The 16,690-nt window shown below is 47.0% G+C and overlaps 1 protein-coding gene across 1 annotated transcript in view; it reads right to left on the bottom strand.

Moving 5' to 3' along the window:
- Positions 1 to 381: 381 nt before the first annotated feature.
- Positions 382 to 16,690, bottom strand: part of KIAA1549L (KIAA1549 like) — a 286,023-nt gene continuing 269,714 nt past the window's right edge. Inside the window, exons 19-22 of the mRNA XM_081538083.1 lie at positions 15,015 to 15,112; positions 12,031 to 12,179; positions 10,751 to 10,902; positions 382 to 3,580 (exon numbers count right to left, since the gene is read on the bottom strand). Of these exons, the coding sequence (XP_081394209.1) occupies positions 3,299 to 3,580; positions 10,751 to 10,902; positions 12,031 to 12,179; positions 15,015 to 15,112 (681 nt within the window). The 3' untranslated portion in view covers positions 382 to 3,298. The remainder of the gene's footprint in view (positions 3,581 to 10,750; positions 10,903 to 12,030; positions 12,180 to 15,014; positions 15,113 to 16,690) is intronic.

Genomic DNA, 16,690 nt, shown 5'->3' with positions numbered 1-16,690 from the left:
TTTTAGTCAGGTATTTAAATTTTTCGCCTCCTCCATCTGTACTCTGAGTTTTTTTTCCTTTTTTTAAAAATCATGAATCCAATGATATCCTATCCATTCTTCCATCAAGAATACCCAGAAATTATACAAGCCCTTCTGCTGAATTCTTAAATTAACAAATGCACAATATAACTTCTGGCACCAGAGAACTGATTCCTACATGATCCACCCTGTCTTAGTCATTAGTCAACTCAGGCTGCCTGTTTGGATCCATGGCACTAAGAAAAGAATATACCCCTAAAGTCTTCAACGGCAGTGGAGAACCCCATTTCCTTGATGGCACTCTCTAGAAAAAGCCAAAATGCTTTTCTTTTCATGAACTCAGAAAACTCACATAGAAACTAGTTTCAAAAAATGTTTATTATGCCACAAATGCATTGTCCTCTATACACTGTATTCAATCATCTTTTTCCTTTGCAAGAATGTAGGGAGTCCCTCATATAACCCTTGTCTACTTTTTAAACTTCCTAGCACAGTTCAAGAAATGCATCACAGACAAGCATTCAGGCAGCATGGTGAAATGGAAAGCAAGCCCGATCACGAGTAAGTGGGCTCGGGCTGAAGGCCTTGGGCAGGTCACTCCACTTCTCCGAACGTTGGCTTCCTTCTCGGAGGTCACCAAAGGTCCTCTGGTTCTTCAGGGTTTCATCAACTGTCTGGAGGGTCATGAGGAACACAGAGTCTCTGGGCTCTCATGGCACTTCTGAACACCTGCCTTTTCTCAGGGCCAGCCGTCCAAGTATCTTTCATCTCCTGACTGTCAGGAGACTCTTCAGAAAAGGGACCCCCATCTTAGTCACAGGACATCAAACAATGGCGACCATCTTTGCATTGGTGGGACAACATGAACACACTGATTTCTCCTCAACTTAAGGTTTTCCTTCCATATACTGCTCTTAAACCTGTGGTGTTTAGTTTAAGAGAGTGTCTGACTTAGCATGCTATATTTGTAGTCATCTCCACTGACTGACTCAGTATCTTACGGGACTCTGCACAGCTCACCATGATTTTTCGGCATCCTCTTAGCCAACTGGAGCCAGACCACTGCACACTGTGGGCTCCTCCTCTGTGAGTCACTGGGACATCCAAAGTGTAGATACTGTCTTGGAAGCATGTGTATATTTTTAAATTACACTAAGGTCTTGAAACTTCATTTTCACATATAGTATTTCCAGGCATTTACCAAGTAGACGAAGTACTGGGTTGATATCATTGCACTGATGAGATAGTAATATCATTGATAAGGCGGGACAATGTAGCTGACTTTATCAGACTCATACCGTTTGCATGAAAAGGCTGAGTTTCTTTGGCTCTTTGTTCATTCAAGTGCACTGAAATACCTATTTGGATAGACTTAGGCATTGTGTTAATCTGTCAATAAAATCTTGCACTGTCCACAGTGTTTGCAAACTGATTTAGGTTTTGGGTTACAACAACTGGCCATTGGTAGAAATATACCATATATACACATGGAAATTACAAAAATACATTTTATTTATAGCTGATTTTTTTAAGTAACAAAAAACTAACACTATGAAAGATCAACCAGCATACCAAAAGGACGCTACCTAATATCATCCGAACAAGAGACTGGTTTGGGGGGCCCATGACACATCATCTCCAGAACATTGCAGAAAGGGCAATTTGCCATTGAGAAATAAAAACAGCTTCTTTGAAAAGTCTGTGCTTTGACAGTTTGATTCTCTCACTCTAATCCGTTCCATTCCTACTCTTCTCTCAATTTGAAAATTTCCACCTTCTTCTCGCAATAAAGACCAAAGAAACTCATGAGGAGAATGGAAAGATGGACTCAGAGGAAATGAATACAAGGTGAAGCTAGATGGATCACGGGTGAAGGTGGGAAAGGACCTCACTCCCCAACAGACACCATGAAAGCTCTTGACATTGAGCACAGCTCCCAAAGTTGGTGATGGAACCAGGGTGTCCCTTCCCCTGGGCTACCCGAAGTCAGCGTTGACAGTCAGCAGCTGGTGCCTCAGGGCTGCAAGGCAATGTCCACTCAGAGCTCTGGAGGCTGACCTACCATGCCAGGAAGCCTAACTTACAACATCATGGTCACGAGGTCAGAAGCCCGCCATTGCGGCAAATGTCCTCCTATGTCTATTAACTATGGGGACAAGTATGGGAGGGGACTGGCTAACTCCATACACCTTTAAAAATGTTATTTACATTTGAACATAAATTAACAGGTTTTCTACATTCAGAAGCTTCTATAAACAGAGGCTGCAGCCTGGGGAGACTGGGTTCACTATTCCTGCTTCCAATAGGCATCGACGACTATTTCCTTTTGTATCACTGGGCAGCACATGCTGGACATCATTGTTGAAGAGACAGAGGTTTCCTTGTAAAAGTCGATGTATCTATTGTCCCCCCCAAAAAGAGAGAAGCTCTGTTCTCAGGCTACCTTCACTGCAGGGCAAAGAAAACCCGTTTTTCTTTTGTAGGATCCTAAAAGCTCTTAGCACCGATGCTCTTCCAGCTAGAGCCCAACTTGCAGAATACTCTATTTCCATCATGACAACACATTTTCAAAGAACCTGTCAACACGAATCCACCATTCCCTCTTATCTTCTCTCTTTCTTGGCCTTTGTTGAATTAATTGGGAGTGGGGGGAAGAGTCAGGACTATGTATAGGTGCAGTCATTGACAGTCCTGCTTTTCATCCAATTTATTTGACTTTGAATATGAACTTTTAAAAGAAAAGGACTCAAGTTTCTTGGCTGGAGTCAGTGTCTCCCTTGGAGACTGGAGGTGACTGGATAATTACCGTTCTGGCTGAATGAGAGAACAGTCTGGGGCTTCATCACACACCTGCATTGCCTTTAACACAGAAACGGAGTTAACATGCAGAGGTCACTGAAGATAGAGCTGTGCTCTCCCCCTTCTGGTGACCTGTTAAAATGTGGTATTGGACAGGAATCTGCAGATTAGCAAGCGTCTCGTCTCTCTTGACTAAGGCTCTGCAGGGGAGGGAATACACCCACAGCTCAAACAGTTAACGTAACAGAGTATCAAACATACGGTTCCACATGCGGACTTGCTGACATACAATCAGTTGAATAGGCCAAGCATCCCACTGTTCGAGAGTTTCCTGTTCCCCAGAAGCCCCTCTGTTCACCTTTTTTAGAAACTGAGGGTGAGAACGACTCCCACATCGTCTCATGTCTCCAGTCCCACCACGCCTGCAGAACCCAAAGCCTGTCTCCTCAGAGTCTGGAAGTCTCAAGGGGTGAAGGCATTAGACCTGGAACTCGAACATGTCTGTCTGTTTCTTGGCAAGCTTGGCCACCTCTTCCCGGATGGCCTTCACCAGGGCTGCTGTGGAAATGTTGGTGAGGGGGGTGTCGGATGGGTCGTTGTCCGCCAGGCTCTGCTGCGAGGCTGCTGTGGAGGGCACGGGGGCCTGCTCCAAGCTGGGGTGCAGCCCGGCTGGCTGGCTGTACTGGCGAGGGAGCCTGGAGGGCGAGTTCTGCTGATACCGGGATCGGGGGTAAGCCTCGATGTACCCCGGGAGGGGGACCTGCAGAGCATGTTGGGACAGAAGACAGGGCCAGGTATCAGGAATGGGTTCAAGTCATAGGATACACTAGATACCAAAGGAGGAGGGGATTGAGGACAAGGAAAGAGATTTAGAAGAAAAGGAAGGCAACTTGCCATTGTGCAGATATAAAAGCTAGAGTCTGAAAAATAGGTGACTTGGACTCACTGGTTCTGCTGGTTGAATGAATTAAATAGGTGCTTTACACTTCGTGCAAACAGTGGGCACGTATACCCAAGTCTACATCTGAATCTACCTGGCTACCTTTTTAATATAAGCATCATCTAGGCAGAGAAATGTTGTTCTTTAAGGACCTCAAAGGACTCAGGGATTTATTACTGACGACAACAGTTAACGCTGAACGAGCCCTGTGCTAAGGGCTTTCCAAACATGATCTCATTTAATTCTCAAAGCAATTCTCCTAAGAGGTAGGTATTGTTACCCTTATTTTACAGAAGAGGGAACAAAAACAAACTGTCTCAGTCAAAGCTGCCACAGCTAACAAGCCACAGAGACAGGCTAGCTTCAAGGCTGGGAGTTAATCACTGAACTATCACGTCATGCATCTGGAATATGATCTGGGCTTCTTGAAAAAATTTTCTTTTCATTAAAAGTGGAAGATAGTTCTATGCCAATAATATGGACACTTCTAGAAATATGGATAGGACAATGATTTAGACTTCAGGATTGACTTGCCCACAGAAACAGGGCCACACAAGGGGATGCTGTTCCAGGGTAATCCACAAGAGACTTTTATATCCCATAATGCTAGTTGCATCACTGTGAGATAAGTGCCCATGGATCACATAGGCCCTGGGGTGCTGCAGGGGATGGGACACATGTGGGCAGTAAGGCAGCTTTCCAGGAGAAGCATCTTAGCTGAGTCTGGAGAGGAGACGGCTAGGATGGAGAGGCTGTATTGTGGAAGAAAAGGTAGAAGGGGCATTCCAGGCAGAGGGAGAGCCATGCAGAGGCCTGGCAATACACGGACGACGGTGTTCCCAGGGAGGTTCAGTAAGGTGGTCTGACCACAGAGAGTGCGTGTGGTGTGGGAGGAGCTCAGGAAGAAGGGTGGGCAGGACCAGATCAGAAAGCCACTGAATACCAAGCTACAGAGTTACGTTTTCTATGGCCCACTTCTGAGGAATTCATCATGTTCCCATTCTTTAGAGAGATGTGTGTATGGGAACTGGTGGGGATGGAGTGGGATGAGGTTGGGTGATAATTCAGAAATTCTGGATGGGTGAACATGTAGTAAGAAAGCAGGCCCCTCCTAGTCCCTTTCAGAGGTTTTGATGACCCTCCTGAGAAGGCCTGGCCTGGGAGCTACCAGGGGTGTCAGGCAGAGGAAAGGTCTGTCCTGTAGGAAGGAACACTCTGTAGGAGGTGGACCCGCTGGAGGTGGAGAGGAGACAGGTTCTGAGGCTACATCAATGGGCCAGGTGAGAACCCAGGAGGACCCGAATAACGAAAGAAGTGATGCGATGTCCCAAAGTTTGGGGCTTTAATTTCCCTACAAGACCGGCAAAGAAAGACAAAGTTGCAAATACATTGCACTTGCATCTTAGAGGAAAACTGGAGTCAGACTGTCCAAGTCCTTGGGCCATGTGAGCTGGGGTCACACTGGTAATTAACTGGGGGGAACAGAGCGCCAAGGCCAGGACACAGCATTTGCCTGTCAGGTCTCAGCTCACACTCCTTTTCTTCTGAGAGACCTTCCCCAGCCCTATATTAGTCAAGGACTCCCTGTAAATTCCTTCCATGCACTTTGTCTAGCATAACTAGTCATCACTCATGACTTCATCACCCATCTCAGGCATCAACTGTGAAAGCAAAACTGTGTCTCACCTGCTTATCACTGTGCATCAGTGCCCCGAACTGTGCATGGTACACAGAAGGGAGTGTCTTAGAACCCAGGGTTCTGAGCAGCATAATTTGAAAATCATCGAAGGATAGGCACCTGGAGCCCAATGTTTGTGAAAGAAGCCGCCATGTCCCCTTTCCCTGGACTTCAAGTTCAGCTGGAGCTGAGGGTCACTGTCCAACTATTGAGACCTTCCAGCTCTGTAGCATTAACTAACTTGGTGCTGGTGGCTGGGACAGGCCGGGGGCAATGGATTCCACTTGTTCAGTTCAGTTCAGTTGCTCAGTCGTGTCCGACTCTTTGCGACCCCATGGACTGAAGCAGGCCAGGCCTCCCTGTCCATCACCAACTCCCAGAGTTTACTCAAACTCATCTCCATTGAGTCGGTGATGCCATCCAACCATCTCATCCTCTGTCATCCCCTTCTCCTCCTGCCTTCAATCTTTCCCAGCATCAGGGTCTTTTCAAATGAGTCAGTTCTTTGCATCAGGTGGCCAAAGTATTGGAGTTTCAGCTTTAGCATCAGTCCTTCCAAAGAATATTCTGGACCGATTTCCTTTAGGATGGACTAGTTGGATCTCCTTGCAGTCCAAGGGACTCTCAAGAGTCTTCTCCAACACCACAGTTCAAAAGCATCAATTCTTCTGCACTCAGCTTTCTTTATAGTCCAACTCTCACATCCATACATGACTACTGGAAAAACCATAGCCTTGACTAGACGGACCTTTGTTGGCAAAGTAATATGCTTTCTTGGCAAAATTAATATGCTGTCTAGGTTGGTCATAACTTTTCTTCCAAGGAGTAAGCGTCTTTTAATTTTATGGCTGCAGTCACCATCTGCAGTGATTTTGGAGCCCCCCCAAATAAAGTCTGTTACTTTTTCCATTGCTTTGCCATCTATTTGTCATGAAATGATGGGACCAGATGCCATGATCTTAGTTTTCTGAATGTTGACTTTTAAGCCAACTCTTTCACTCTCCTCTTTCACTTTCATCAAGAGGCTCTTTAGTTCTTCTTCGCTTTCTGCCATAAGGGTGGTGTCATCTGCATATCTGAGGGGATTGATATTTCTCCCAGCAATCTTGATTCCAGCTTGTGCTTCATCCAGCCCAGTGTTTCTCATGATGTACTCTGCATATAAGTTAAATAAGCAGGGTGACAATATACAACTTTGACGTACTCCTTTCCCAATTTGGAACCAGTCTGTTGTTCCGTGTTCAGTTCTAACTGTTGCTTCTTGACCTGCATACAGATTTCTCAGACAGCAGGTCAGGTGGTCTGGTATCCCCATCTCTTTCAGAATTTTCCATAGTTTGTTGTGATCCACACAGTCAAAGGCTTGGTGTAGTCAATAAAGCAGAAGCAGACGTTTTTCTGAAACTCTCTTGCTTTTTCGATGATGCAACGGATGTTGGCAATTTGATCTCTGGTTCCTCTGCCTTTTCTAAATACAGCTTGAACATCTGGATGTTCACAGTTTACGTACTGTTGAAGCCTGGCTTGGAAAATTTTGACCATTACTTTGCTAGCATGTGAGACGAGGGCAATTGTGCGGTAGTTTGAGCATTCTTTGGCATTGCCTTTCTTTGGGATTGGAATGAAAATGCCTTTTCCAGTCCTGTGGCCACTGCTGAGTTTTCCAGATTCACTGGCATATTGAGTGCAGCACTTTCACAGCATCATCTTTAGGATTTGAAATAGCTCAACTGGAATTCCATCATCTCCACTAGCTTTGTTCGTAGTGATGCTTCATAAGGCCTACTTGACTTTGCACTCCAGGATGTCTGGTTCTAGGTGAGTGATCACACCATCATGGTTATCTGGGTCGTGAAGATCTTTTTTGTATAGTTCTTCTGTGTATTCTTGCCACCTCTGCCACCTCTTCTTAATATCTTCTGCTTCTGTTAGGTCCATACCATTTCTGTCCTTTACTGTGCCCATCTTTACATGAAATGTTCCCTTCAGAAGTACAAAAGATGAGGAGATGACATACTCTTCCTCTCTTACAGGAGATGCAGGTGGGACCCACCACACCTTGTAGACCAAAATCCAGGACTGGCAAACATCACTCCTTGCCTAGCCAGTGCCCATGGCAGGCATCCCCTATAGACAACAGCAGTTTCCTGCTGAGCCTGGTAACTCCTTCCCAATCCCTCTCCATCTAGGACCAAGAATGAAATCTATTTATCAAGCCAGGCCCAGGTGTTATGCAAGCTAGCTCCTTACATCTGGATACCTGGAATCAGGAAGGCCAGACATCCAAATGATGCATGTGTGCGTGCATGCAAAGTCACTTCAGTGACTCTGAAGGGTCACTGACTTTGCATAAGGGTCCAACTCCATGTGACCCTCATGGACTGTAGCCCACCAAGCTTCTCTGTCCATGGGATTCTACAGGCAAGAATACTGGAGTGGGTTGCCATGCCCTCCTCCAGGGGATCTTCCCAACCCAGCGATAGAACCCACGTCTCTTAAATCTCCTGCATTGGCAGTCAGGTTCTTTACCACTAGTACCAGCTGATGGTAGGCACTTTTTTCTTCTCACATGGATGTAGTTGTTGTTCAGTTGCTAAGACATGTTGGACTCTTTGCGACCCCATGGACTGCAGCATACCAGGCTTCCCTGTCCTTCACTATCTCCTGGAGTTTGCTCAAACTCATGCCCATTGAGGCGGTGATGCCAGAGGGTGAACATTTTCTCCAATGGAATATCTTTCTCAAGCTGACAACCGGTCCCTCTGAACCTCCTGTGCTGTCTTTCAAATGCAATAAAGCATCTGACCTCCCAGCTTGGTCCCTGGCTACTGTGTTCCATGCAAGGGGCCATACCTGCTTACCTGCAGATGGTAACTGGGCTCCATGAAATACCCATCTAGGCTGTAGCAATCATTTTTCTCTTAAAAACAGCTAACAGGAAACTAGCTCTCCCTTACACTGGGGATGGGGGTAGGGGAGTGCAGTGATCAAGTCATCCTGTCCAGAAGATTAGGTTTTGATTTGGTGGGTTCCCTTTGCTTCATCTTTAAGGCAACATGAACCCAGAGGCTTCTGAGTTATGTCGCCATAAGCCTGGCTAAGTGTTATCTGTAAGTATCTTGAAGGCAAGGACCAAGGTTTTGTAAATACCTCTGCTGACTCCTGCCAAGAACCCAGAGCACCCTGCACAGAGGGTGAGCTGACAAAGCTGCAGGTTTACTGCCTAATTAGCACAAGTTAAGTATCACCTACTTTCTGAAAAGTACACATTATGTTTAGATTGCAAATGGAATTATGAAGTCAAAGCTGAACTGATCAACACACACCCCATGATTTCAGCTGTTTAGAAGAGCTGAGCATGACAAAGGAAGCAAAAAAGGCCCACTAACAACCAGAACACAGGCCAAACACTCCCACACTAAGATGTGTAGATTTATCAGTAGGGAATGCCTCTAGTTACTCTCTTAGCGCTTATTTACTCCAACTGTACAAACAACTCTAATAAGCTCAGACGTGCCTCATTTGCAGATAATAGTACATTAGGAAAAGCATATTTAAGGGCAAGTATATCTGAAAGTGGGGACATTGGCAGCAATAGAAGGAGTGAGCTGGGAGCAAGATCAGAGAAAGAAAAACCATACTAAGCCTTGTAGTAATTCCAAAAAGCATAGTTTGGAGATGTTTGACGTAGGGGAAGTAATTCTACAAACCATCAGAGCCCATCTTACAGATGTCATTTTAGTACAGTGAGGCATAATAATGACGTTGAAGCATTTGTTAAAGACAAATTAAATAATGTTTCTCTTCTAAAGAAGGGGAGAAGGATGTAATTCATTCCAGAATTTTAAATTCAAAATAACACATATTTGAAAGATATTTTAGCAATTAAAGGGATGAGTTTTTTAAAAGATAACTTTTTTAATATACGATTTTATTTATTTATTTATGGTGGTGCTGGGTCTTCATTGCTGCTTGGACTTTTTTCTAGTTGCGGAGAGTGGGAGCTACTCTCTGTTTGCACTACACAGGCCTCTCACCGTGGTGGCTTCTCTTGTTGCAAAGCACGGGGTCTAGAGCACAGGCTCAAATAGTTGTGGCGTGTGGGCTTAGTTGCTCTGTGGCATGTGGAATTCTCCTGAGTCAGGGATCAGGAGATAACATGCATGTGTCTCCTGCATTGGCAGGCGGATTCTTTACCACTGAGCCACCAGGGAAGCTCAGGGATAAGCTTTGATCATCAGGAAAATTAATAAATATGTAGGGTAGTTTTACCCTGATGATGTTGTTTAAATATGGCATCACTACAGTAAGAGCAGACACCAATGCTGGGGCTGAACTGAACCTGTAGGGGTAGACAGTATGGACAGAGAGAAAAGTGGACACAGGCCTTGGGTGTCAATGTGTATTGACAAATGCTGAAACAAACCCTAAAATGAATACAGCACCACAGGCCTTCAGAAGACAGCCTGCCTTTCTTATCCATGATGGATGGTCTCACACAGGGACTGGAGCAACCCACTCTAGGGGCCATCACTGTGCTATTTTTGTTTGCTTGATTTTTGCTTTTCATTTGGCAGTGCTTTAACAGGTGGCTGAAAGGCAGGATTGGGTGTGCATATTCAGGTTCAGCTGGTCGCTGGCCCTCTTTGGTCTAGGCTGGGCCAAGTCGACTGTGCCATAAACTCCTACTCATACATATAAGGAAGAAACCAGGGGACTGTGACAAGACAGTCATCAGCTGAAGACATGCAGAAAGCCTTCGGATCTATATGCAAAGAAATTCTGTCCTGGGTTTCTAATACTTCTTCTGGTATTGCATCTAAAATTCTTACAGGATTTTAAAGTTGAAAGGAACAAACTTAGTGAAGGCTTTGGAGCTGGGAAGATGCAGGTCTGAATGCTGGATATGTCATGGGAACAGCAATAATACCTACATAATACCTACAATAATACCTTGTGTAGATTAAGACAACATAAATAGAACATCTAACGTGGTGTCTGGCATATAGAAAATACTCAAAAAATGACAGTTAATATAAAAATGTTTTTGATTAAGGGTGCCCTCCAGGAAGAGGTGGAATCTGACTGAAAGTGGTTCTCAGACATCTCTGTCAAAGGATACCACCACCACCGACCCCCGCAACCCCAACCCCCTCCGCCCGCCAACTGTCTCTTCTAAAGGCTAACTTTCAACACCTGGTTGGTGAGAGGGGGCCTGAGATAACAAAACACTCAGTCTCTGCCTCACATTCATTTTCACCCTGAAGTGTGTCAAGCAGGTAAAGTTGCGAGGGAATCAGTGAGGGTCTCACCGAATCAGCCCACTGGCTGGGGAGCTCGTTCTCTCCGGCGTAGGACATCCAGGCCTGGTTCCTGTAGGATGAGGGGGGCGTCGGGATGAAGTAGCCAGTGAAACCAGGTCTGTTGGCAGCTGGGATGGCGAACACTGCCGGCACTGTATTACCTAGCATGGAGGAGATGGATGGGTGAGATTAAGCCAGCACCTTGCCCACTGGGCTGACATCTGCATAAGCTCGGGGAAGCTGGGAAATAGGATTCTGGCATTGGGGAAGGAGCTACTGGGGGGCGGAGGGCAACGGAACTCCACCTGCAGCCTCAGCCCCCGCTCCTGCCCAGACAGTAGTAGAGTCATCTGCTGAGACTCGGACCTGGCTTTCTAGAGAAGCGATGGCTCAACTCCCCTTGCCAAGCCCTCACCAACTCCTCCAACCCCATCCCACACCCCTGATCTGCTGGCAAGAGGAAATGACACCTTGGTGCCAAGGGTTTTCCTCCCAGAAGGATGGGTGTTTTTAAAGAGTCAAGAAGAGGAACCAAAAGGAATGGGTTTCATTGGTGGAATTTCTGGACACACTATCCTTTAATAAGTGTTGACAACTTGGTGTTTTAGCCTAAAAGGAATGGTTTGACCTAAAGAAAAAACCCATTAGGGCATGTCCAAACCTCCATGTTCATTGTTTGTAATAGCGAAACACTGGAAACAACCAGTATGTCCCTCATTAGGGGACAGGATAAACTGTGGCGTATCACATAATGAAATACCACATGGCAGTGTAAACAAATGAATTAGGTCAATATGAGTGTAGCAACCTGGAGAACCCTTGCTAACAATGTTTAGTCAAGAAAATATAGCAAAAGGAAAGGTATAGCTTGACATCACTTATGTAAATTTAAAATATATAGAGCATTAATACATTATATTGTTGTGAAGTAGTGAAACTTTAACATCTATGACTTAAGGGCTGTGATTACCTCTGGGGAGAAGGGGAATGAGTTGGGGGTAGGCAGTTGTATCTGGAAATGATTTTTTTAAAGGTCTGAGGTCTGGAAAGATGTTAACATCCACCCTGACTGTAATATATCTTAGTATTTTGTCAGATTTCAGATATTGTAAACAAATAAAAGCAGTAGCTCTCCTAGCCATGGCTACCGGGGACCCAGAAATACAGTCGCTTTGATCCCTGAGCCTGGCAGACAGAGGTGGAGAGAGGGGAAGGCAAAGAACAGAGGTGGAGGGGGTGATGCTGGGGCAGGGTGCGGGCTTCTTCCAGGCTTTTCTCCTCTAGCCCACCTGAGTAATTTAAAGCCGACTGATCCAACTGCGCCACGGACACGGGGCCTCGGGACACCTGCGCGAAGGAGGCGCTGTCGTGCAGCTGGGCGGGCTCGGGCCCCGCGGATTCGGCCATCCTAGTCTTGCTGCCAACGTCCGAAGTGGACCTGGGCGGGGAGAGAGGCCACCTTAGCCGCCTGCCGGGACCGCGGCCCGCGAGGTGAGGCGGGCCTCCGGGGCAGGTCACCACCGGGGAAGCGGGCGAGCGCTTCGGCCTCCGAGCGACAGGACTGCTGGGTCCTCGGGCCTGAGTTTGCAGCCCCCGGCCCCCCAGTGACAAAGGGGGCCTACACGCCCAGACCTGGAGCAGCCGTCGCGGTGGCCCGAGCTGGAGTCATTTTTATACATTCAAGGTCAGTGCTCCCCTGTGGGTGACTCTTTTGTCTCTGGGGAGTAGAACACTTCATCTCCACATAAAAATGAGCCAAGCAATTAGCACTGGGTCTTAGCTGGGGATGGTCAACCTGGCAGGCGATGACATCACCGGCAGCCAATGGGAAGGCTTCGTCTGGAGAGCGGCAGCAGGAAGCAAGAAGCCCCAGGCTCCGGAAGCTCCGGCTGGGGTCTGCTCTCTTGTGCAGAAGCCTAGCGCTTGCTGAGTGTTATGAATGCGAGAACACGTTTTTGTTCCACAGGTAAGCAGAGAATCTGGCCCACTTAACACTCATTTCCACTTAGTGCTCAGAAAGCCAGGTAAGAAGAGGGGACTGGGGTGGGAGCACCGGCCTCTCCCCCCTAGTACAAAGGGTGCTTTAGCCAATCTCTGTCTTCTCTTTGGCAGAGGCACTGGCTTTCCTAAAATTCAGATGGAAGGAGGCAAAGACAGCCACAGCGGGTGGCAGGCTGCCAGCCCACAGAGCCACCTTCTGCGCAGGGGCGCAAGGGAGCAAGATAGGCAGGGGTCTGAGTTCTAACTACCTCCTCTCTCTCTGAGCCCCAGTTTCCTCAGAGGGGAGGGTGACTCCATCTCAAAGGTTCCTCTCTGGTCCAACCCTCTGGGTTCCTATGGAGGGCAGTGACCTCCTGCTACTTGGCAAGGATGGCAAACGGTGCAGAAGGACATGAAAGGAGAAATAAGTAGGTGCGGGCCTTCAGCAAATGTTGCATGAATCACTGATGACAAGCTCCTCCAATTCAGAACCCTCAGGAGTAACTATTCCCCAGGCAGGGTCAGACAAGGCTGTGCTGATTAAACTCCACATGAGGTGGGTGGTGGGGGACCAGGACTGTGGGGTCTCTCTTCCTCTCTCCTTCTCTCCTTTTCTCACTCCCACAGCCCTGGCTTCTCACGTGCTGTTTCTAGGCATCACCTTCTCCTTTAGAAAACCATCCTGGGAAAATCCCTGGATTCTGCTCTGCACGCCTGGCCACCTTTGAGGACTCCCAAAGCCTCTGATTGCAGCCATGAAATTAAAAGACACTTACTCCTTGGAAGGAAAGTTATGACCAACCTAGACAGCATATTAAAAAGCAGAGACATTACTTTGCCAACAAAGGTCCGTCTAGTCAAGGCTCTGGTTTTTCTAGTGGTCATGTATGGATGTGAGAGTTAGACTATAAAGAAAGCTGAGTGCCGAAGAATTGATGCTTTTGAACTGTGGTGTTGGAGAAGACTCTTGAGAGTCCCTTGGACTGCAAGGAGATCCAACCAGTCCATCCTAAAGGAGATCAGTCCTGGGTGTTCACTGGAAGGACTGATGTTGAAGCTGAAACTCCAGTACTTTGGCCACCTGATGTGAAGAGCTGACTCATTTGAAAAGACCCTGATGCTGGGAAAGATTGGGGGCAGGAGGAGAAGGGGCAACAGAGGATAAGATGGTTGGATGGCATCACTGATTCAATGGACATGGGTTTGGGTGGACTCTGGGGGTTGGTGATGGACAGGGAGGCCTGGCATGCTAAGGTTCATGGGGTTGCAAAGAGTCAGACACAACTGAGCAACTGAACTGAACTGAAAGCCTCTGAGATCATTTAGGCCTTTGCTCTCATTTGACAGATAAGGAAAGAGGAGCCAGACAGGTGAGGCATCGTGCCTGGGGTTACACAGCAGGCCACAGGCCGGTAAGGTAGAACCCTGGTCTGCTGTCCCCACCCCCACCCCCCACTCTGAGCTTGACTGGGGTCAAAGGGTGGTACCTACACACAGTTCAGCATCCTAAACTGCTAGAAATGAAGATAAGGTTGTTTCTGAGGAAAACTCATTTCTTTTCACCATTTTCACAAACTTCAGACCTCTGGCCCACATAGAGTGTGAGGAGCATTTTGGGGGAGGCTGCGGTAGGAAGGCCAGGGCGGTGGCCCACATGGACCCCAGGGCACAGTATCTCTCCCAGCCCCGGACATATTGACTATTCCAACCTCCCCAGTGCTCTTGGCTGTTGTTTCCTGTCTATATTTAAAGCATGTGCTTTTTATAGTATTACAGAGCAAAGAGAATGCTGAATATATGCTTCCCAGCTGACCTGTCCAAGTTCATGTACTTTCAGCCTCCCCATCTTGGAAAGCAAGAGTTAGGGCAGGAGCCCAGACACACTGCTCCCCAGCCTCTTGGACACCACCCCTCAGTAACAAGGAGTCCTCTGACGCACACACCGGCAAGAGGTGCCCAGACTTGAGACAGCTGTCGTGATGGCCCAAACTGGAGTAATTTTTAGATGCTCAATGTCAAGGCATGGGGTTTTCAGGGTATGGGGCAGTTGACCTTGGGTTTTTTCAATTGTGGGTTCTACGGGACTTTCCATTTTCAATGGTAAGAAAATAGGCCAACCCGATGTGGCCCCCACTTCCTTCATGGCATTCAAGGTACCCTGGTCACATGGTTGTCTGTACAGGTGGTGCACCCCCGAATGGGGCGGGGCATGAAGGAAACATGTCAGGGCAGGGCTCACAGGACCAAATCCTCTGCAAATATTCCAAACAAGGCAAAGAAAGGAATGTGTTACCGCCTGAGAGAAGCGACAGCCACAGGGCCCGTCCGCGGAGGCACAGGTGGAGGCGGAGAGCCCATGACCATTTCAGGAAGCTGGGAAAACCTGTAGGCCTGAGAAAGAGACGGGCAAACAGGGAGACACATGTTAATATCTGGTGCTCATCAACACACAGGTTCTTCCTTAAAAGGGAAGCAGACTTCCGAGGGTTCGACTTTCCTCAGACGTCCCCCTTCCATCACCCTTAGCATGTCCCCAGTCCCCTCTTCCATCTCATCTATCCCCACTCTTCCTGTTGGTGGGCCCTTGTAGTCACAGAGTCCTTCAGTGGGTCTCAGAATCCGCCAAGTTGAGTCCTGCCTTGGGCTTCCCCAGGAATGTTTCTCTCCTGGTTCTTCCCACGGCTCCTTTCTTCATGTCATTCATCCAGCCCCATGTTCTGTTTAATTTTTTGTCATAGCAGTTGTCACTCTGGTATTATATCATTGCTTATTTATTATTCACAACAAGACTGTAATGAGGGCAAGGGATCTGTTGTCAGCTGTATCTTCACGCCTGGAACAGTGCCTGTTATATCCTGGATGGGCAATAAATATTAAATAAAGAATGAATCATTGATTGTGCTTATTTTTCTCGCTCATGGAAAGCAGGTTTCGTAGGGGAAAGCAATGGGTTTGGAGTCAGGAAGTATGGGTGGAGGTTTGCTAATAAATAGACTTTCTGTCCCTAAGCAAGTCAGGTGACTTCTCTGGACCTCAGTGTCTTCTGCTGAGATGGAGACAAGGATGCCTTGCTCAGAGGGGTGGGTGCAAAGAAGATCAGGCCAGGCAGTGTATGTGTAAGTATTTTATGATCTATAAAGCACTATTTAAAGATAAGGGATCAAAACTGTCAAGTGAAGATTGTAATCAACTCGGGAGGGAAGAAAAGAAAAGTGGTCAGAGCAAGTCAGACCACAGCCTCTGAGCAGGAGAAAATCTAGGAATGCTCTCTGGGAAGACAAAGCGTGGCTTGTGCTTCTTATTCATTTTTTTCTATAGGTATCATGGCCTGCCATCTCTCTTAAGGAACAAGATGATATGGCTTTAAACCTGAAGGTATCCAGACAAAAGGTAGCACGAGAGAGAATCCATAAACAGGATTCTTTAAAATGAATGAGGGCTTTTCCCTCCAGCATTATGGGCATCCCACATGGCAGAGTGGTGAAGAATTCACCTGCCAATGCAAGAGATGAAAGAGATGTGAGTTCGATTCCTGGAGTAGGAAATGGCAACCTGCCCCAGTATTCACGCCTGGAGAATCCCATGGACAGGGGAGCCTGGGGGGCTACAGTCCATGGGGTCGCAAAGAGTGAAACATGACTGAGTGACTGAGCACACACACATTATGACAGACTACCTACTCATAAGGGCCAACCCTCTAAATAACAAGTAGATCCTAGGTAAAACATGGCTTTTAATGCATGCTGGAATTGCAAGATGTAAGGAAATCTTAAGGATTCCCACCCACTATCCACCCTCTCCCTCCCATATCATAGCAAACTAAAATAAAAACTGTGAGCTGAAATCAGAGGTGGAAACAATGAGTAGTAAACAAATATGAAAGGTGAGATTGCCTGGAAAACAAATGCCATATTGGCAATCAATTAAGAGATCAAGCCTGGGATAGGGCAAGGTGAGGCAGGTAAAACC

Source organism: Giraffa tippelskirchi, chromosome 11 (assembly GCF_054371585.1).
Source record: "Giraffa tippelskirchi isolate mGirTip1 chromosome 11, T2T-mGirTip1v1.2.pri, whole genome shotgun sequence".
NCBI classification, from domain to species: Eukaryota; Metazoa; Chordata; class Mammalia; order Artiodactyla; family Giraffidae; genus Giraffa; species Giraffa tippelskirchi.
Note: the sequence above shows the minus strand (reverse complement) of the source record. Positions and strands in the feature narration are given on the sequence as shown.